Here is a 20,390-nt window from a genome sequence, read left to right as displayed (position 1 = left end):
GAATAATGTTAAAATTAATAATATTTTAATGATATTAAACAGGTGCACCTGACCCGTTTGCCTAAAGTAGATTTAAAGTGAAAAGAGGTAAGTAACCTAATGCTTCAAAGTGTATTTTCTAAAATTATTTGGTAAAAAAATTATTAGTTGATTAAATTTTGATATATGTTTTGTACTTAGTTAAACGGGCCAGACATGTTAATATTCATTTTAAAATTATGTTATATATTATGAAATCTAGAAAATATGACACGACAAACTATGAAAAATCTATTTTGTATGTATGTATTCTTAGTATGGCTATAATTTGGGCCCGCCAATGGAAATTATTCGTTGTCCCTGTCAACTTGTAATATGTAAGAAAATGGTTTCAATACCGCACCACCGGTATTAGAATAGTGGTATTTGGACACCGTTGCCTCTGGTGATTAATAATAGTGGTTTTTGGTACTTTGTGTGACCCATGCTTCCGAAGGCCAAGCAAAATTGTTATAAAATACAAGAGAAGTCCCAAAAATGATCCGCACCATACTTTTCATAAAAATAAATTAAAATTATATATTACATATATTTAAAACATAAATATATATGTAAATCATTATTTATCTATTATTTTGTTATTATAGGCATTATATCATGAAAATAATATCAGCATCTTGCATTTACATAATTCATTTTTAAAAAAATCAATTTTTTGCGCAGGATTATAAGTTATTTTTTACCAATATTATCATAGATTGGTGCTGACGTGGCAGTATGTGGATGGGAGCCTCTCGACGGTGGGCCGTACAAGTCGAGCGCCGGCGGGCGACGGGGCCCCGAAGGAATAAACAATTTGGCTGGCAGGGCCGCTCTCTCCCACCTCCGTTCTCTTCTCCTCCCCCCGCACCCACCTTCTCCCTATAAATGGAAAGCCTGGCTGGGTTCATATCTTCACGTTTCTTCTGATATTTTTATTTTCTTGCCCTCTTAGATTCCATCGTCCCCGCTATTCCACGCGATAAAAATCGTAAGGCCTCGCCTTCGCCCATTCGAGCGAATCCGATCTTTTTAAGGCCGTTATCTCTTCTCAAGCCTTCTATTTCTTTTTTTTTTTCTTTTGTTTTTGAAAGAATCGAGAGAATGTAAGATTCTTGAATTTTGTTGATTTCTTCGTTTCTTCTTTCCCTTCTTTTCCTTTTTTTAATTAAAATCCTAGTATATGGTTGGCTTGGGTTTGAGGTCTGGCTATTTATCTTTTGTTTCGTTTTCCTTTTTCCTTCTATTTGCTTTTTCTCGCGAAAATATGGCTTTGGTTCTTTCTTCTTTTTTTCAATGTCCCTTTTTTTCCGTTCGATTTTGCCTTTTTAGTGAACCTGTAAATATATTTTCCTCTATGTTTTTTGATGTGACTATTTTTGTCCTTTCTTATTATTTTTTTAATCTTCTCGTTTTTTCTTGTTATAGAGAAAAAAATAAAAAAAATATTTTTTGCATGTATGTTGCCCAAGGTGACAAGCCAAGAGGGGGGGGGGGGTGAATTGGTTTCTTCTAAATTTTGGTGCTTTAAACGTTTTCTTAATTAAGTGCGGTGGATGCTTCCTTAAACTATTTGAATGATTTAAACTAGTGCAAAGATAGAAGATGATGCAAGAATAAACGTAAGCACAAGCACAACACAAACACAACAATATATAGTGGTTCGGTGCTCTCCTTAGCACCTACGTCCACTCCCCAAGCGTCCCCTTGGAAATTCACTATAATCCCGCGGATTACAGTTGGATTGTTTTCCGGGCTCACAATCCAAAAACCTTTGTTGGTTTTACGGGCTCACCAACGAACCTATACACTTGGTTTTCCGGGTTCACCAAAAACCTTTGTTGGTTTTGCGGGCTCACCAACGAACCTATACACTTGGTTTTCCGGGTTCACCAAAAACCTTTGTTGGTTTTGCGGGCTCACCAACGAACCTTTACAAAATGTTTAACAAATAAAAAGAAAAGATTCAAACTCCTAAATGAGCATATAAAACAATATGAACTACAAAGAAGAGTTAGAAAGTATTTATCGCTTTGAAGTCGCTTTGCTCTTCTTTGTCAAGGATGCTTCACTCTTCAAGGGAGGATGGAGCTCTTGATGACTCTTTGAATCTGCTCAACCCCTTTCTTTTGACTCTTGAATGAAGCACTTGGATGAAGCTTGCCTTGCTAGGGTTCTCTCTTGAATGCACTTGATGTATTTTCCCAAAAGCTTGCTTCCTCTGATGAATACTCCCTCTTAAATACTTCTCCAACCTCCAAATAGTCCTTTCTGACCGTTGGATTGAAGAAACTAGCCGTTTATAGCCGTTGGGAGTCCAAAAAGCATTTCTGCACAACTAGCCGTTATGTTCAGCCCGTGTTTGGGTCGGCTCAACCTGTCCTTGGGTCGACCCAACCTTCACTTGGGTCGACTCAAACATTCCTTGGGTCGACCCTCTCAGAAACCACAGAAACCTCAATTTCAGCCTTCCTTCCCATGGGTCGACCCAACCATTCTTTGGGTCGACTCAAAGTTCACTTGGGTCGACTCAACTTCTTCTTGGGTCGACCCTCTCAGTAATTCCAGAGAACCATTTTCTGTCTGTCTTTCTGTCTTGCCTTTGGGTCGACCCTCTCAGGGTTTGGGTCGACTCAAGATTGGGTCGACTCAACCACTGTGTGGGTCGACCCTCTCAGTAAATCCAGAGAGCATTCTTCTGTTGTGTTTTGAGGTTCTTTGGAGGTTGGGTCGACTCATGCTTACCTTGGGTCGACCCAACTCACTGTTCATTTGTGCCATTTTTGTAGGAGTGTGCCAGATGACTTCTTAATGTGCCGGGGTCGACCCAATCAACCTATGGGTCGACTCAAACCACACTTTGCTGCATTCTCAAGGTTAGATTCATCCAAATGAACAAGGCCATTTATCCATTTTCAATTAAACAAATATACTGAGAGTAATGAACTTATAAATGAAGTATCAATTTAACTTATAGCATGCTCTAGATAATTGCTTGTTAATCATCAAAATAACACTATCATCCTCAATCTCCCCCTTTTTGATGATTACAAAATAAAGAGTATAAGCCTATTGATACTTGTCTTTAAAATCAGTTTATAAAAGGGATTAAACTGCTGAATTTCAGCTTTTCATATATACTTGTGAAATCTCCCTCTATATCATTTAAATGTTGCCAATTTGACTCTTTGAATTGCTCCCCCTTTCATTTATAATTCATTAGCGATGAAACTTCAAAAATTTGAGATAATATGAGTTTCAGGCTATGTATCGGGGTGCGAGAGGTGCGTGCCAAATTCTGAATTTATGTGTGCCAAATTCTTGAAATTTGATATAAATTTTTGAGTTGATCATTTTCATTGTTGCAAATTGCTCCCCCTTGGATGTATATGCTTTCCTATATGATTTTCAATTTGTTTTACAAATTATTTCTCTTTCTTTCTTTACTTCTCCTCTTATTACTCTTTCTTTACTTCTCCCCCTTTTTGTTACTCTATTTACTCTAAAGATATCTTTACTTCTCCCTTTACTTCTCCTAAGATACTCTTTCTTTACTTCTCCGCCAAGATGATCTTTGCTTCTCCTAAAGTACTCTTTCTTTACTTCTCCCCCTTTTTGTTATCATCAAAAAGATACATGGGAAAAAATGCAATAAATGATAAACTTCAAACTTCATTGATCAAAATAGGAATCATTTTCATACATTCAGACCAAAAACAAAAGCAGATACAATGTTCCTTAATCAAAGTTTAAAGATGCATGATAAACACAAAATACATATGAGAACTAGATACATATCCTAGGCTCTAAACAAGATCATGAGACTCTCCCGGATCGCTTGGCTACGACTCTCTTGGGTCCCATTTCTCCAAGATCTTGAAGTAATCTACTGTTTGGAGATGATTGGAGAAGATTTGAGAGTGGGGAATAGGGTTTTCAGAAGAGGACAAGGGCAAACAGTGCCCTAGATAGCTCACGGGTCCCCCTTTTAACAGTGGGATCCCGACGTTGGGTCGACTCAAGAAACTTCTTGGGTCGACTCAACGTTGGGTCGACCCTATTCTGGGTTGGGTTGACCCAAGTGCAGTATTTTTCTTTTCTCTTCCTTTTTGCTTCTAAAAATTTTTCTTGCTTCCAATCCTTATAAATTCTTTCTGGGACAATGATACATGAGTAAGGAATCTATAGATAACAAGTTTGACTCATGTTTCATGGATTTTTAGAAATTGGAGGAATGTATCATGAGATTACTGGCTCCCTTTTATATTTCTTCAATAAAAAGGATCACATATACCCAATTCTCTCCTTAGCGTGCAGAATCTATCTTCACTCAAGGGTTTTGTGAATATGTCGGGTAATTGTTTTTCAGTACATATATGCTCAATACATATATTTCCATTTTGCACAAGATCCCTAATAAAATGATATCTTATTTCTATGTGTTTGGCTTTAGGAATGAGATATTAAGGATGTAAGCCAGAAGTGATCTCTAAATGTAGATTCCAAAGATATTTTTCAAATCAAGTGTAGATGGAATCTTTTTCAAGTTATTTCAAGGAGTATCAAGAATAATATTCAAAGAAGGCACGAATGAAAACTCAACATCTTTATATATATATATATATATATTAAGTATATAACAAGATGAGAAATCTAATTAATTTTCAGAGTATAGTATAAGAGCAAATAAAGATCAAAACTTATATACTCGAAAAACATAAGATTATGTTGAATCCTTAATTCTTAATGACTTCAAAGTTCTTTCATGATATAAAAGTATTGGAGCATAGATACCAAAATATGAATTTATGCAATGTAGGATATAAAATTCAAGGCTTTGAAAGTTCTTTTAGAGCTCTCTTAAAAATTTTCTTTTACTCCTTTAAAGATCATAGCATCAAAATCAATTAAAATGAATTGGCTCAGGATTGAAACACCAAAGTGCAAGCCAATAAGAACTCATAAGTAGATTCCAAGATAAATTTTCAAAACTAAGACAGATGGAATCCTTTTCAATTAAATTTTCAGAAATAAATGATTTACCGATGAATACAGATGGAAATCCAACTTTCAAAAGATATTCAATGAGGCACAAAGTTTAATACCACTTTACATTTAGTATTCTTTCTCTCATCTTTAGTTATGAATTTACATGATTAAGTTCTATATGATCTCTCCCTCTGAAATTTTCTTTCTTCTCCTTAATTAATCATTCCATTTGAGAGTTTTAGAATTTGTTCAATAAAATTGTCAATCTCGAAAATATATTTTATTTTCATAAGACTCAAGGTTTGAGATAAGACAACCTTTATAGAACTCATCTCAAGGTATAAACTTATTATATAATTAAAGCAAGTCTTGCAATATAAGGAGGTTCATCAAAATCAATCCATAAAATTCAAGGTATGCATCAAATTAAAGTAACTTTAGGATAAGATACTGAATATCTAAAGCTCCCCCTTAAAAGATGCATTCTTCTTTAATTATTCTTATCTTTTGTTGAATTTCAGATTTTAATGATAAACGTGAATAAAACTGAAACTTTATGATATCAAGAATGTAGAGTGATCTAGAATTATTCAAAATTTATAGCAATCACTCTTTTTAATCTTTTAAGAACAAGTTATGCTTCCTCTTAATCTTTGAGAAAATGTACTGAAATATTAATCAGAAAATAATTCATTTGAAGCTCAAATTCTTTCAAAAGCATTTACATTTTCTTTCTTTTAAGAATCATTTGAGTGAGCTGAAATATTTCTAAACTTAAGATCATTCACTCTTTTAATAATATATATATACATATATATTTTGATAGAAGTCTTTAATAATGTAGGAGAGGAAAAAAAATTAATTTCTTAGTCATAGTTTTTCAGCAATGTATATATGAAGCACCATAAATCTTTTTAATATCAAAATAATATCATATGTTTAGAACCATTTATTTGCAATCAAGATCATTGAAAAACACATCATTTAGACCAATTTCAGTACACTTATAAGATAAAAAATGATATGTTTCATATGCGTATCGGAGCAACCAACCAAGGTATCCAAAGTAATTCTATTTTTCTTAAACCGTAGATTTCATCTAGAAATCATATTGAGTTATTCCCCAAAATGATGCAATCATTGAAGTATATAATGAAAGTTACAAAAACGCAACGATAGAAGCATTTTTAAATTAAATTTAAGCTTTTATCCTTAAGGTGTGTTTTCAAGTGATCGAAACTTCATTTGGCTTTTCACAAGCTTTTTATATACTTTCATTTATCTTGTCATTCATTTCCTCATTTTTGAATTTCTTCCTTTAACCACTCAGTGAATATTCTAATCTTCATTTCTTTTGATTTTACTTTTCTATGCTCTATACTCTATTTGCTCCCTATCCGGTGGAGTTGGAAGGGGCACGAGGTACTACCACTAGCCTCCCTCTTGTGCCGTCCCTAATATGCCCTACACCGAATAGTTGGGTCAAATAGTGCCGGGTACTACCACTAGCCTCCCCATTAGCACCATCCCTATGATGAGCAATATAGAAGGGTTAAAATGTTCACTTCAAACTTTTTATGTAATTAATTACAGATTTTATCTCTTCCAAAAGGAATGTTCATATTAGTCTCACAAATGTGCCAAATATATTATGCTTGTTTTGCTTTTCCTAAAGATTGGAGTATTCCCTTGAATAATTGTTCATTTTCTTTTCTTTATCTCTCTTTCTTTTTATTATTTCAAGTAATTACATGAAAGAGCAGAATAAAAAATTAATCTAATATGCTGCATATAAATATATACCATGCAAACAGCATTTTCATTATGCCCAATGATTCATAGCTTATCACAAGTTATTTTGAATTAGAGGTTTGAGGCATAAGCTTGTGTATTTCATGGTTATGCATTATATAGAAAAAGGTAGTTTAATCACACCATGAAACAATTATTACTAGCATGAGAATGAAGCATGATATCAAGATGATCAACAATTAAAGGTTTAATCATGCAACCATATAATTTCACACTATTGATTTTGCTCAACTAACTCGCAAGAGAAGAGTTTAGATTACCAGTGCATTTAGCATTCTTCAAGCCAAATACCTTTTAGATTCTTTACACCCTTGGCTGAAGAAAATCTCTCTCTTTTTTTGTTTGCAAGGGAATGTTTATTGTATCTTTCATCGATGTGTCCTTCAAGTTGAAATTTCTTGCTCATAAATTCTGTATCATTAGCAAAATCTTTTTCTTTTCTTGAAGGCAATTCATTAGGTTCTCTAGGATACAAAAACATTCATACAACATATTTCTTAACTAGATGACTCAACATGAGACATGACAATAATTGAATTTGAGTCACTTTACTCAAGAGATTGCCTAAGTATAAGCAAGCACAAGTCACTTGAACTAAAGAGATAACTTCATTAAGTAAAATGGTTCAAGGACAAGCATGTGAGGCAATAGAAAGATTCATTAAAGTTAAATCAAAAATTTTTTTTTTGTTTTCAGAATCAATTTAACTTAGATTCTATTTGCATAAGATAATTATCAATAAGACGTGCTAGCTAAGTTTTAATCAAATTATCTTAAACAGTTGTTTCTATCAAAATTCAGATTGTTACATAGAATCAAAATGATAAATTATATTCTCAATAAAGGATCTAGTTTTAATAAGAATAGTATGAATTGATATTTCTACAACTAGTATCTTTTCATTGAATTTTCAATATACATTGCTTGAAGAGTGATATCCAAAGAAATATTTGTTTTATCAGATTTGACATTATTTTCATAAGAACATATCAAGCATGACATGTATGACTGAAAAATATAAAAGATATACAATATATCATTTTCTATTTTTCAGAAGATCAAAAGGAGTTTTCTAATAGAAACCATATGTATGACCAGCAATGATGATAGCCTTTAACAGAAATCATTTAAGTAGATGACTATCATACAACATTGTCTTTTTCATTTCTTCAAGGATTCTATCAACCCTATTTTATTTATGGTGTTCTTGGTGTAGAAACAATTGTATTCAATATTATTTTCTGTGCACAACTTAATAAGAAATTGGTTTTCAAAACTATGCCATGATACAATTTTATTTTCATAGTTTGCAAACCTTTTTCATTTGAAACCTTTTGTAAGTTTGTGCCAAAGCAGAAAATATTTCAATTTAAGTGCCAAGAATAAAACCAACATTAGCTTTGAGAAATCATCCATAATTACAAAATTAGAGAGCTTATCTCCTAGGTTCACAATCCTAGAGATCCAAATAAGTTCTTATGGAGAATTTCCAACGGCTAAAAGGTGGAAACAATATTTTCAAATTTAGAAATGATTCTAGTTTATTTTTCTAGATGACATACATAGCAAACTTTGACCTTGCAAAAATTAATCTAAGTGAACCAATGACAAGGTCTTTTGAGATTAAGTCCATACTAGTATGAGTTGATTTTATATGCCAAAAGTGGTTTCTTTAATCTTGGTATTCATAGTGCATATATTTAAAGGCATACCAAGTATACATTCTCATGTCTATGATCAATAAGATAATACCATTGATAAAAACTCTCAATCAAGTAGATAGAGAATTCATAGAGTTATTCTTAATAAATTGATTAATCATTTAGCAACTTATCCAGCAGTAAGTAAGGCATACTATAAAATGAAGTGATTTGATTATATTTTTAAAAATATTACCTATATCACAAAATTGATTAATACCTCCAATTTATGTTTTAATTAGATACTAAGGCAAAGAGAATGATGAGATGCAAGGATTACTAATTTCATTATTCTTTTCATTTCAATTATTTTTCTAAAGTATATTTTAAGTTTCATTCTTTAATATATGTCTAGAGCACCCAATTTCTAAATTAGCATCTTTTGTTGGAGCCTTGAGTGCTAGACACACCTACAGAAAATATTCAGATTTTCAACTTAGGAACCCAAGCTCTTTTGGGTCCTTGTAGGTTAGCTATTATTGTTCCTTTTGGAACCCATATTTTCTTAATGGCTATTTTGTCCATAGGCTTGCAGAATTTAGGATTATAAGGAATGTATTTCTGCATACTCTTATTAAATTTAACAAACATTGATTTAATATAAGTGGATGATGGATTTTTAATTTTCTATTTTTGTTCATTAGGTTCATTAGATAAATTAGAATCCGTTTTAGGATAGATAGTGGAGGATTTAACACATATATCATTAAGGGATTTTTGTGTGTACCAAGATTGATATCCTAATCCAGCCTTTTCAAATTCAGCTCTTTGATTATTTATCATTAAGTTCAGTTTTTCAGAGCTGATAGTAAATTTTTCAACTATAGGCTTAAATTTGTTAACTTCTTTAGTTAGCCTTTCATTGTCTTCTGAAAGTAATTTATTATTTTTCTGAGTTATATTATAGCTTTCAGCAAGAGATAGATTTTTCTGATTTAGCTTTTTATTCTTTAAACTAAGCTTCTTATATTCTAAGTATAAATCAGAAAAAGCATCATGAAGTTCATCAAATGTAAAATCAGATTGAGCTTCAGTATGTACTTGATTTTTGAATGAGAAATCACTTTGTGTTCGAGTACATACCTCATCTTCATGTGCTCCAAAGCATAGATTTTCAGTTTCAGTTTGATGCTCTTCTTCTTCGGAACTAGTTTCAAATTCACTAGAAACGTTAGTGCATTCATATTTAACTTCAAGCATATTCCATATTTCCTTAGCAGTTATGCAAAAAGATATGCTATTAAGTTCACTATCATCCAATGCACAATATAGAATATTCATGGCTTTTGCATTTTGCTGAGCCCTTTCTTTATCATGATTAGTGTTTGTGTGTAGCCCATTGACTATGATACTCCATAAATCGTAGTCATGTGCTTGAATGAAAATGCGCATGCGTGCTTTCCAATATGTGTAGTTTATACCATCAAATAGTGGAGGTCTATCAATTAATTGTCCCTCACTCATAGAATATCCCACTTGGGTTGTCATGATCTTTAACTCTTGATTGTGAGATCAATGAGTACTATTAGAGCACCTTGCTCTGATACCACTTGTTGCCCAAGGTGACAAGCCAAGAGGGGGGGTGAATTGGTTTCTTCTAAATTTTGGTGCTTTAAACGTTTTCTTAATTAAGTGCGGTGGATGCTTCCTTAAACTATTTGAATGATTTAAACTAGTGCAAAGATAGAAGATGATCCAAGAATAAACGTAAGCACAAGCACAACACAAACACAACAATATATAGTGGTTCGGTGCTCTCCTTAGCACCTACGTCCACTCCCCAAGCGTCCCCTTGGGAATTCACTATAATCCCGCGGATTACAGTTGGATTGTTTTCCGGGCTCACAATCCAAAAACCTTTGTTGGTTTTACGGGCTCACCAACGAACCTATACACTTGGTTTTCCGGGTTCACCAAAAACCTTTGTTGGTTTTGCGGGCTCACCAACGAACCTATACACTTGGTTTTCCGGGTTCACCAAAAACCTTTGTTGGTTTTGCGGGCTCACCAACGAACCTTTACAAAGTGTTTAATAAATAAAAAGAAAAGATTCAAACTCCTAAATGAGCATATAAAACAATATGAACTACAAAGAAGAGTTAGAAAGTATTTATCGCTTTGAAGTCGCTTTGCTCTTTTTTGTCAAGGATGCTTCACTCTTCAAGGGAGGATGGAGCTCTTGATGACTCTTTGAATCTGCTCAACCCCTTTCTTTTGACTCTTGAATGAAGCACTTGGATGAAGCTTGCCTTGCTAGGGTTCTCTCTTGAATGCACTTGATGTATTTTCCCAAAAGCTTGCTTCCTCTGATGAATACTCCCTCTTAAATACTTCTCCAACCTCCAAATAGTCCTTTCTGACCGTTGGATTGAAGAAACTAGCCGTTTATAGCCGTTGGGAGTCCAAAAAGCATTTCTGCACAACTAGCCGTTATGTTCAGCCCGTGTTTGGGTCGGCTCAACCTGTCCTTGGGTCGACCCAACCTTCACTTGGGTCGACTCAAACATTCCTTGGGTCGACCCTCTCAGAAACCACAGAAACCTCAATTTCAGCCTTCCTTCCCATGGGTCGACCCAACCATTCTTTGGGTCGACTCAAAGTTCACTTGGGTCGACTCAACTTCTTCTTGGGTCGACCCTCTCAGTAATTCCAGAGAACCATTTTCTGTCTGTCTTTCTGTCTTGCCTTTGGGTCGACCCTCTCAGGGTTTGGGTCGACTCAAGATTGGGTCGACTCAACCACTGTGTGGGTCGACCCTCTCAGTAAATCCAGAGAGCATTCTTCTGTTGTGTTTTGAGGTTCTTTGGAGGTTGGGTCGACTCATGCTTACCTTGGGTCGACCCAACTCACTGTTCATTTGTGCCATTTTTGCAGGAGTGTGCCAGATGACTTCTTGATGTGCCGGGGTCGACCCAATCAACCTATGGGTCGACTCAAACCACACTTTGCTGCATTCTCAAGGTTAGATTCATCCAAATGAACAAGGCCATTTATCCATTTTCAATTAAACAAATATACTGAGAGTAATGAACTTATAAATGAAGTATCAATTTAACTTATAGCATGCTCTAGATAATTGCTTGTTAATCATCAAAATAACACTATCATCCTCAATGTATGCATTCCAAACTATACAAAATTATATGAATATCATCGTAAAATTGCTATTTACATATATATCCTCATAAGATACTTATTTTGCATGTATATCCTTCTTTATATATATATATATATATATATACACACACGCACACACCCATACCATCTAATGCAGTTAAAAAATAAACGATTTACATTTAAAATGATTGAAATACCATTACAGGTAGATGTACAAAAAGAAAACTTTATAAGGATACATATACAAATAGCAACTCTGTAAGGGTATTCATATAATTACGCATATTTAGAAAAGTACACACTTAAAAAAGATAATAAAAAATGATCAAAATTTAGTAAAGATAATTCAGTTGTTCTTAATAATAAAAGGTGTCAAAAAAAGATTAATATTACCTTGTCACATGATCTCATATTAATATCAACTCTTATAGAATAAATCATGTTGCTTTTATGAAATTCTCGCATAAAAAATAAACAACAACTCAATATTTACAAATCACTAAAAAATATTTTACAAATCTAAGCATCTATAATTAATTTAAATTTGTGATTCTTTAATTTTTAAAAATGATGAATAATATATAGGTGTCATAGATTTAATAATGATAATTATATCAAAATCAAGAGGAGAATAGCATTACTAAAATGATCACTTAATATTCCAGCTTGACTGAGTAATGATTTTAAAAAGAAAATTAGCAATGCCGCTCAATCTTTTTTTGATTTGTCAATCCAACTGAATCATAAAAAATTTAGTACGTTTCAGCCGAGTTTCGATCTTTCTTTAATAGATTTTTTGACTGTATACGCTTTTAAGTATGAGAAATTGCATGAATATCCTTGTAAAGCTGTTATTTGAGTGTATATCCTAATAACTTTTTTCTGCATATCTACCCATAAGGGTATTTTAGTCATTTTAGTTTTAAACTATTTATTTTTTAACAACATTAGATGGTATATATATATATATATGCAAAAAAAAATATACAAGCAAATAGTAATTTTATAAGGGTGTTCATGTAATTTTATATATTTAGGAGGGTATACCTAAAAAAAATAAAAAATATTTTCCTTTTTCCTCTATTCTGCTTGTATTTTTTTTTTCCAACTTTGGAAAAGTGGATGAGCTTTAATTAATTTTTTTTTCAAAAAAAAAATGATCTGGGGCTTGTAATTTTTTCTAGTGTTTCTGGGAACCAGTGATGTCGAAATCAGGAGCTCTGGATCTTGCTTTTGGTGTGGGAGGAAGGATGGACAAGAAGGAAGTTAAATCGGCAGTGGAGCAGTATGTTTCTCGCCGTGCTCTCTGTCTTTCTTCCATTATAATTTAAATAGTGTTGGACATTGATAGCTATGAGTATGATTGATCCGTGTGAGAATGCCATGGACTTTTCTTGATAGAAACATGTGCTTCAATCACCAAATTATTCCGTCTCGCATCTTATCGTTATGAGCATATTGTACCACATAAGTTTTGACAACGGATCACATTTATCTACTGTGTTGAAGGAAAAAGGAAAAAGATGTAAAATAGTACAATAGTACTTTTCTTTAATTATTCTCAAGGATTAATGTAGCTTTTATGAATAATAGTTTGTGATAAGGACCCTTGCTATTTGGCCTATAACATGGGTCCATGCAGAATCTTCTTATGAAGCATCTGGCCTAAATTTTCCTTCTTTTAGGCTTATAAAACAATAATGGAATTTGACAAGTGAAACAATAATCGCATTCTACATGCCCTTCCTTTCTGCTAGTGGTGTCTATGCATTCCTCAACTTTACAAGCTTGAATCTTTGCTGTCCATATAATTTTAACAAAATATCCTTGTGGCTGCCGTTACTGATTTGACAATCCACACACAAAATGATGTGAACAAAAGATGGACTATTGAAGTTTTTTCCTGGAGTTTTCAACAATTTGTTCACTATGTAGTTCTTTCTGAGCGCAATTATCTGTAAATTGATTTCTGCTATTTTTCTTTAATTGTGTATAATTTTTCTTTTCCTAGGTATGAGAACTATCATGGCTATTTTGGAGGGGATGAGGAAACAAGAAAAGCCAACTACAATGACATGGTAAGACAACTTATTTATTTATTGCTTGTTTAATTGTTGGATTTAACTCCAATACAAAGCTATGTTCATTTTATCATTTATATAAAACTCGTTGCTAGCATTAAAAATATGATCCCATGGTTTAGAGTGTTACTTATGGTAATGAATGGCTTTGGTTTGTAGAATGACAGTATCATAGGAATGAACAACTTTCTGGCCTAAGTTGTGTAGGTAGATGGTTAAAATGGACAAAGTTTATAGGATCAAAGATTGAAAGAAGGATGTAGAAGACTACGTTGTCAAGTGGAAGGGTACTTATGCAAGACATAAGATCTGACGCCGTAGAGGAACAGAGATCTCATATGCCTGATCTGATGCAGGAAATAAAAGTTTGACGAAAAATTGACATGGAAAGCTGGTTCCCAAAGTTAATTCTAAGATTCTTGTGACTAGAGGAATTCCAAGCAACTAGTTTTATGGCTGATGTGCACAAAATAAGACAAATCTGAAACCATTGATATGACAGTAATTTATAAAAAGAAAAACAAAAGAAAGAACACGAATTAAAGAAAAAACATGTGCTAACGATGTGATCTTATCGCTATGCCTGTTATCTAAAAAAAAAGTTAAATATCTGAAGAAATTGAGGCTTGCTTGGTTCATAAAATGATGTTGAAAATCGGTTTACTATGATAGGAGGAAGTTACTAAATTGTGCAGTTTTTTGTGAACTTTTCTAGACTCCATAGATAAGAAATAAACTATGGACACCTTCAATTTGCTGCCATGTATGGACGTATTGTTTGCATATTATTATTATAGTGGAAAAAGATAAATCCAAGAGTCCTGAACCAATCACAACTCTTCAAAAGTCACATTAAAGTAGGAATATGTTGTAGCTATTCCACTTCAAATATAACTCCTACCTATGTCCGAGATTGTTTGTGGTTGTTTATGCCGGAAAAATAGAAACAGAAAAAACTATGCCTGTGGGAATAGTTATGCCTCAAGTTTTTCAAATTCCGTTTGGCTACGATGTTAGGAAGATTTTTGGAATAACTTCTGAATAAGGATTCTTTTATCCAAAAAAAATGTAAAAAGTAGGCATTAACAATTCCTTTATGGCCAGGAATAGTTTATGACAACTCTCCTATGAAATACTTACGCTTATTATAAGCAAGTTTGACTGACATAACCATTTCTCACTTATGCCTACCTTTTGCGTGCATTTGATTCGGGAACAAGAAAAATGGGAACACAAAAATTATGCCCTTGGGAATAGTTACGCTATGAGTTATTCCAATTTCTGTTTGGTTATAATTTTTGGAACACTTTTTGGACGAGAAATTTTTGTTCATAACAAAATAAAAAGTAGATATGAAAGATGCCTTTATGCCAAGGAGTAGCTTATGACAGCTCCCCATTGGAATGTTTATGCCTGTCATAAGCAAGTTTCACCAGCATAACTCTTCCTTGGTTGTGCCTATTTTCAAAAGGCTGTTTGGCAAGAATAAGGCTTATTCCATGCCTAAGCCTGCTTTATGCTCAAAAATGCGGCCTAAAGGTTTTACAAACAATTTTAAAAACAAAAAGGTTTCATCATTATTTCTGTTCAGTCTATTTCAATTCTTATTGGAATTTTAAAAACAAAAACAAAAGCACTATCAAAAAGGTAACTAGTGTCAATTGTCAAATTACTGGCATTTAACGTTTCTTAATTTTTTTCTGGTATATGAGAGTTTGCTATGACTTGTATAAGCAGCAAAAATCAAGATCATGAGATGGCAGATGCAGTATATTTTTAAAGATTGCAATCTGAATACATGTATGTACGTATGTATGTGTGAGGATCCGTGCGGGCGTGTGTTTAGTCCCACATCGGTTATTCGCTGGGTAGATCTTGGGTACTTATACAGGATCAAAGAACCCAAATAATACCTTCCGACTAGCCATTTTGGGTAAGGTCCTGGGTTGTTACAAATGGTATCAGAGCAGATCCGACCCATAACCTATGTGGACTAGGGAACACTGCAGTACATATCCATTGGGGCTGACCACGGGCCAATCGTGGTATTTGTGATTAGATTTGAATAGATATGAACCCTTAGCCTGACGAGGACGTCAGGGCTTGAACGGGGGGAGTATGTGAGGATCCGTGCGGGCGTGTGTTTAGTCCCACATCGGTTATTCACTGGGTAGATCTTGGGTACTTATACAGGATCAAGAAACCCAAATAATACCTTCCGGCTAGCCATTTTGGGTAAGGTCCTGGGTTGTTACAATTGGTATCAGAGCAGATCCGACCCATAACCTATGTGGACTAGGGAACACTGCAGTACAGATCCATTAGGGCTGACCACGGGCCAATCGTGGTATTTGTGATTAGATTTGAATAGATATGAATCCTTAGCCTGACGAGGACGTCAGGGCTTGAACGGGGGAAGTATGTGAGGACCCGTGCAGGCGTATGTTTAGTCCCACATTGGTTATTCGCTAGGTAGATCTTGGGTACTTATACAGGATCAAGGAACCCAAATAATACCTTCCGGCTAGCCATTTTGGGTGAGGTCCTGGGTTGTTGTTACAGTATGTATGTATGTACAAATATAATATGGACTCTTATACTTTCAAATCCTGGTTTTTATACTTTGTATTTATACCTTCATTTTTGATTAAACAGATTTTTATGTCAGGATAAGGACAAATATTGTATGATAGGTTAGGATACCTTGGTCATGACTTGGATGTTTACTGATGAAGCCTAAGGTACTTGTGATCAGCTATCAGCTATAGCTGACAGTTTTTGAGATTAGTTGAAGGCATAAATTTGGTCCATGAAATTGCATAATTATATCTCTTCAAGTTGAATATCCAAACAAGACCCTTTTTTTAGGGTTAAGTTTAGTTCGCGTCAGTGTCAATTATTAACTAAATCTGTATTGATGACGTGATGCTTGTTTGTCTTGTGAAGGAATCTGGATGAAAATATAGGAGCAATTTTTGTTTTCTGTAATCTGATGAAAAGATTTCAAAACATCATAACCTGTAGGATGAACTCATTTTCTATATCATTGAATAACTGCGATTTTGAATCCAGCATGAAACAGTCAATGTGGTTTTAACCATATCCTTGCAAAGTCTAACTAAATGCTTTTGGTATTTATTTGATATATTTCAGGTAAACAAGTACTATGATCTTGTAACAAGCTTCTATGAATATGGCTGGGGAGAGTCCTTCCATTTTGCTCCCCGGTTAGCACTACTTTAATTACTGACATTTAATTTATTCATCTTTCATCAGAAAAAAAATACACTTTGTTTATGGATCATTTCCTGATAATTGTTTAGAATTAATTATTTACTTTAATAATGTTTATGAAGATGGAAAGGGGAATCATTAAAAGAAAGCATCAAGCGCCACGAGCATTTTATTGCGCTACAACTAGGCTTGAAAAGGGGAATGAAGGTTTTAGTTGTCTTTCCTTTTGTGACTTACATGGCAAATCTTTGTAGGCAAGATGCCTTGTAGGTAATGTATGCTTCTGTATATTTGTAAATGCAGGTTTTGGATGTGGTTTGTGGAATTGGTGGACCACTACGGGAAATTGCTAGATTTAGGTAATCTTTTTTTCTCAGCTTTGTTCCTGCAAGTTGTTTTTCTGTATTCCATTCTAAAGTTAAAATGGATCCTGCTGCATAATTATCATGTCGCATTTATCAGAGAAGCTATTTTGAATCATATCAAAATTAGAGCAGCAAATTCTATAAGAATTCTGTTGTTAAACAAGCTAGGGCAGGGATAGCACTAGGACAGGTCATATGCCTCACATTTTTCAGGAGGTATGTTACACTGCTATCATTAAGTTCTCATCGACAAGACGAGGTTAGGGTATGTATGTGGATGCAATTGTTGTGTAAATACAACTTGATATGATGCTTAAATGAAAATTGAAGGCTAAAAAATTGCATAATCTGACCATTTCTGTTGATCCATTACTAAGATGAATCAATGGCAGTCTAATGTGATCAGAAAAAGGTGGGTAATTTGAAAGGTTCTTCTGGGTTGTGATGTGTTCCTTCATTATTTCAGATAAGTGGTCTTTGTTATTTTCTATACAATGGATCAACAAGGCTTCCTGCTTATCTATTACATCTTGTAAATGCAAATAGTTATTGGATGTACTTATCTTAGAAATTAATGAATGCAATTTACCTCCCTTATACCTGAGAAAAAAAAAAAACAAGAAGAGAATAGCTATGATAACTTCACATATTGAACTGTTGCAGCTTTGCATCCATTACCGGATTGTGCAACAGTGAGTACCAGATAACAAGAGGCAAGGTTGTTAATACTTTCTGTCTTAACTATTCTAATACCTATTTGTCTTTCTTAATATCAACATGCATTTGAGACTTGATAGAAAACCTTTACTGACTGACAGTGTTCATTCCACAGGAGCTAAACCAGCAAGCAGGATTGAGTGAGTCTTGCAACATGGTTGAGGTACATGTGGCTTTTCTCTCTCTCTCTCTCTCTCTCTCTCTCTCTCTCTCTCTTTTGTATCACTATTTTTCTATTTCTGGGGTTGTATTATGTTATATATTTGTCTGTTTTTGCAAAAATTATTGCCAATTTCTCTCATTTAGAGGTATAATTTAGAATTTTAAATGTCTTTAACCTCTATAGTTAGAGGTATTATATAGAGATATAATTCAGTATGCTTGGTTAATATTTAGAATAATCTTCATGTCCTCCATACTCTTCACTTCTCATACATGCAGGGCGACTTCATGAAAATGCCATTCCCCGATAACACTTTTGATGCGATATATGCTATAGAAGCAACATGTCATGCACCAGATGTGGTAATCTGCCGATTCATATGCTTGTGTACACGTTTCGAATAGCTTATCTTTTGGCTGTATCCAAGGTTCGCCATGCCGATACCAGACTCCGTACCGATGCTACACTAGCATAGTATCAGTACGGTACAGAATTTTTAGCATACCGAGGGTCGGTACGCTAGCAGTACCAGTATACTGGTACGATACGGTATGTCCGGTACCGTTTGATATGGTACGGTGTGACATACCATGATTGTATCATACCTTCTTCATATATTTCTAATGCTTTTTTGCTCGTTCCAGCTTGGCTGCTATAAGGAGATTTATAGAGCACTGAAGCCTGGCCAGTGTTTTGCGGCCTATGAGTGGTGCTTGACCGATCACTTTGATCCGACGAATGAAAGTCATCAGAAAACTAGGGCTCTAATCGAGCTTGGTGATGGTCTCCCTGACATAAGAACTACAAACGAATGCCTTGAAGCCGTAAGGCTTGCTGGATTTGAGGTAGAAGATTACACAGCATATATTGGTCCTTAATGCTTCCTCTATATAAAGGTATGTGAGACTCTAGTATGCAATTGCTTTCTCACAGGTCGTATGGGCGAAGGATTTTGCATTAGATTCTCCTGTGCCATGGTATTTGCCCTTGGATCCGAGGCGTCTCTCCATGACAAGCTTTCGATTGACTGCTGTTGGACGTGTCATTACCAAATCTATCGTAATTGAGATCACTACGACACTACTTGTTCCATATCTCTTTCCTCCTCTTCTTTCTTTTTGCTTGTCATTAAATATTGTTCATTTTGGTGTTCTGTAGGTCAAGACACTAGAATTTGTGCGTCTTGCTCCGGCGGGAACTGGGAGAGTATCATCAGTGCTGGACAAGGCTGCTGAAGGGCTTGTGGAAGGTGGAAGGTAAGTAAAATATTTTTTTCCAGTTTACTTGCTGTAATTTCTGGATGCTCCCAATCTTCCTGTGCATTGGCGTTTGCCCCCCTTATTCGTGTCGGTTACAATGATGAAACCCCTACAATGAGATAATATATAAAACTGATGGATGCAGGAAAGAAATTTTCACCCCGAATTACTTCTTCCTTGCCCGGAAACCCCTTTGATAATTTCGTGGAGCAGCTTCGTCAGCCATGGCTGCTACTTAACGACGGGGGATTTGCCATGATTCTATCTATATATGTTTTCCTTTTCCTTTTCCTCTTCCTTATGGTTGCTGAATATTATGTTAGCTTGCCATGTTGTGGTCTTCTGTAATTGCTCCGACAATGATGAAACCCCTAAGCAGGGACCTTATCAAGTATATGTTCTTTTGGCTCTTGTTACTCCACCAAGGGCTTTGTTAGTGTTGTACGTCTTTGGGTGCCATAGAATGAAGACAGGTCGTGACAATATGGCCATAGAACTCCTTTTCCATTGCCACAAATGATCAGAACATTCATTCACAACCTAGTATTTTATGAGAACTCCTCTTCGTCCGCACTACTAATTAAATTCGAATGTGAAGAACGGGGCTATAGATCCTTTTGAAGCATGCCTCATTCATTCTAGTTATCTCTAGAGGCAAGAGATGATACATTCGGGACTAATGATTGATGGCTATGGCTATGGGTATGGTCTTAGATTCTCATTGCGTGTAAGAATGGAAGTCACCGAGTTACGTTTGCCATTTAACTTTCTTTTATTGCATCATAAGAGAAACTTTCCTTGTCATTTCTTTGTATAGAGCAAACAAAATTAAAAGGAACGTTATCTGTTATTGCAAGACAAGGGATTACGAATTGTCCAAATTGTAGATGTGGTCGATGGAGTCATAACAAATTAACAATAGGATGCCAGGTCAA

General features: G+C 34.6%; 1 protein-coding gene across 2 annotated transcripts; it reads left to right on the top strand.

Annotated features, from left to right (window-relative positions):
- The first annotated feature begins 853 nt into the window (after nucleotides 1-853).
- LOC113461272 (cycloartenol-C-24-methyltransferase 1-like) lies at nucleotides 854-19,876 on the top strand. 2 transcript variants are annotated; one of them, XM_039115829.3, is made up of 13 exons: nucleotides 854-1,009; nucleotides 12,821-12,921; nucleotides 13,648-13,714; nucleotides 16,871-16,944; nucleotides 17,074-17,158; nucleotides 17,255-17,310; nucleotides 17,980-18,034; nucleotides 18,149-18,196; nucleotides 18,475-18,558; nucleotides 18,841-19,041; nucleotides 19,130-19,255; nucleotides 19,355-19,452; nucleotides 19,601-19,876. In XM_039115829.3, exons 2-13 carry the CDS (start codon nucleotides 12,839-12,841, stop codon nucleotides 19,650-19,652), a joined length of 1,029 nt encoding a protein of 342 aa, XP_038971757.3. In that variant the 5' UTR covers nucleotides 854-1,009; nucleotides 12,821-12,838; the 3' UTR covers nucleotides 19,653-19,876. The 2 variants fall into 2 exon arrangements, with proteins under 2 accessions (XP_038971757.3, XP_038971759.3); XM_039115831.3 differs by lacking the exons at nucleotides 854-1,009; nucleotides 12,821-12,921 and adding an exon at nucleotides 13,128-13,567.
- The last annotated feature ends 514 nt before the right edge of the window (nucleotides 19,877-20,390 follow it).

The sequence above is a fragment of the Phoenix dactylifera genome, chromosome 9, assembly GCF_051530095.1.
Source record: "Phoenix dactylifera cultivar Ajwa chromosome 9, Ajwa_hap1_PhDact_Kaust_v1.1, whole genome shotgun sequence".
NCBI lineage: Eukaryota > Viridiplantae > Streptophyta > Magnoliopsida > Arecales > Arecaceae > Phoenix > Phoenix dactylifera.
The sequence above is the reverse complement of the archived record's forward strand: the minus strand, read 5'-3'. Positions and strand labels throughout refer to the sequence as shown.

Bases quoted from the DNA above. Each gene is read 5' to 3' on its own strand.
- LOC113461272 (XM_039115829.3), top strand. From the start codon at position 12,839: ATGTCGAAATCAGGAGCTCTGGATCTTGCTTTTGGTGTGGGAGGAAGG. The intron at 17,159-17,254 runs GTTTTAGTTGTC...TTGTAAATGCAG, and splicing joins GCTTGAAAAGGGGAATGAAG to GTTTTGGATGTGGTTTGTGG. The intron at 19,453-19,600 runs GTAAGTAAAATA...TGATGGATGCAG, and splicing joins GGGCTTGTGGAAGGTGGAAG to GAAAGAAATTTTCACCCCGA.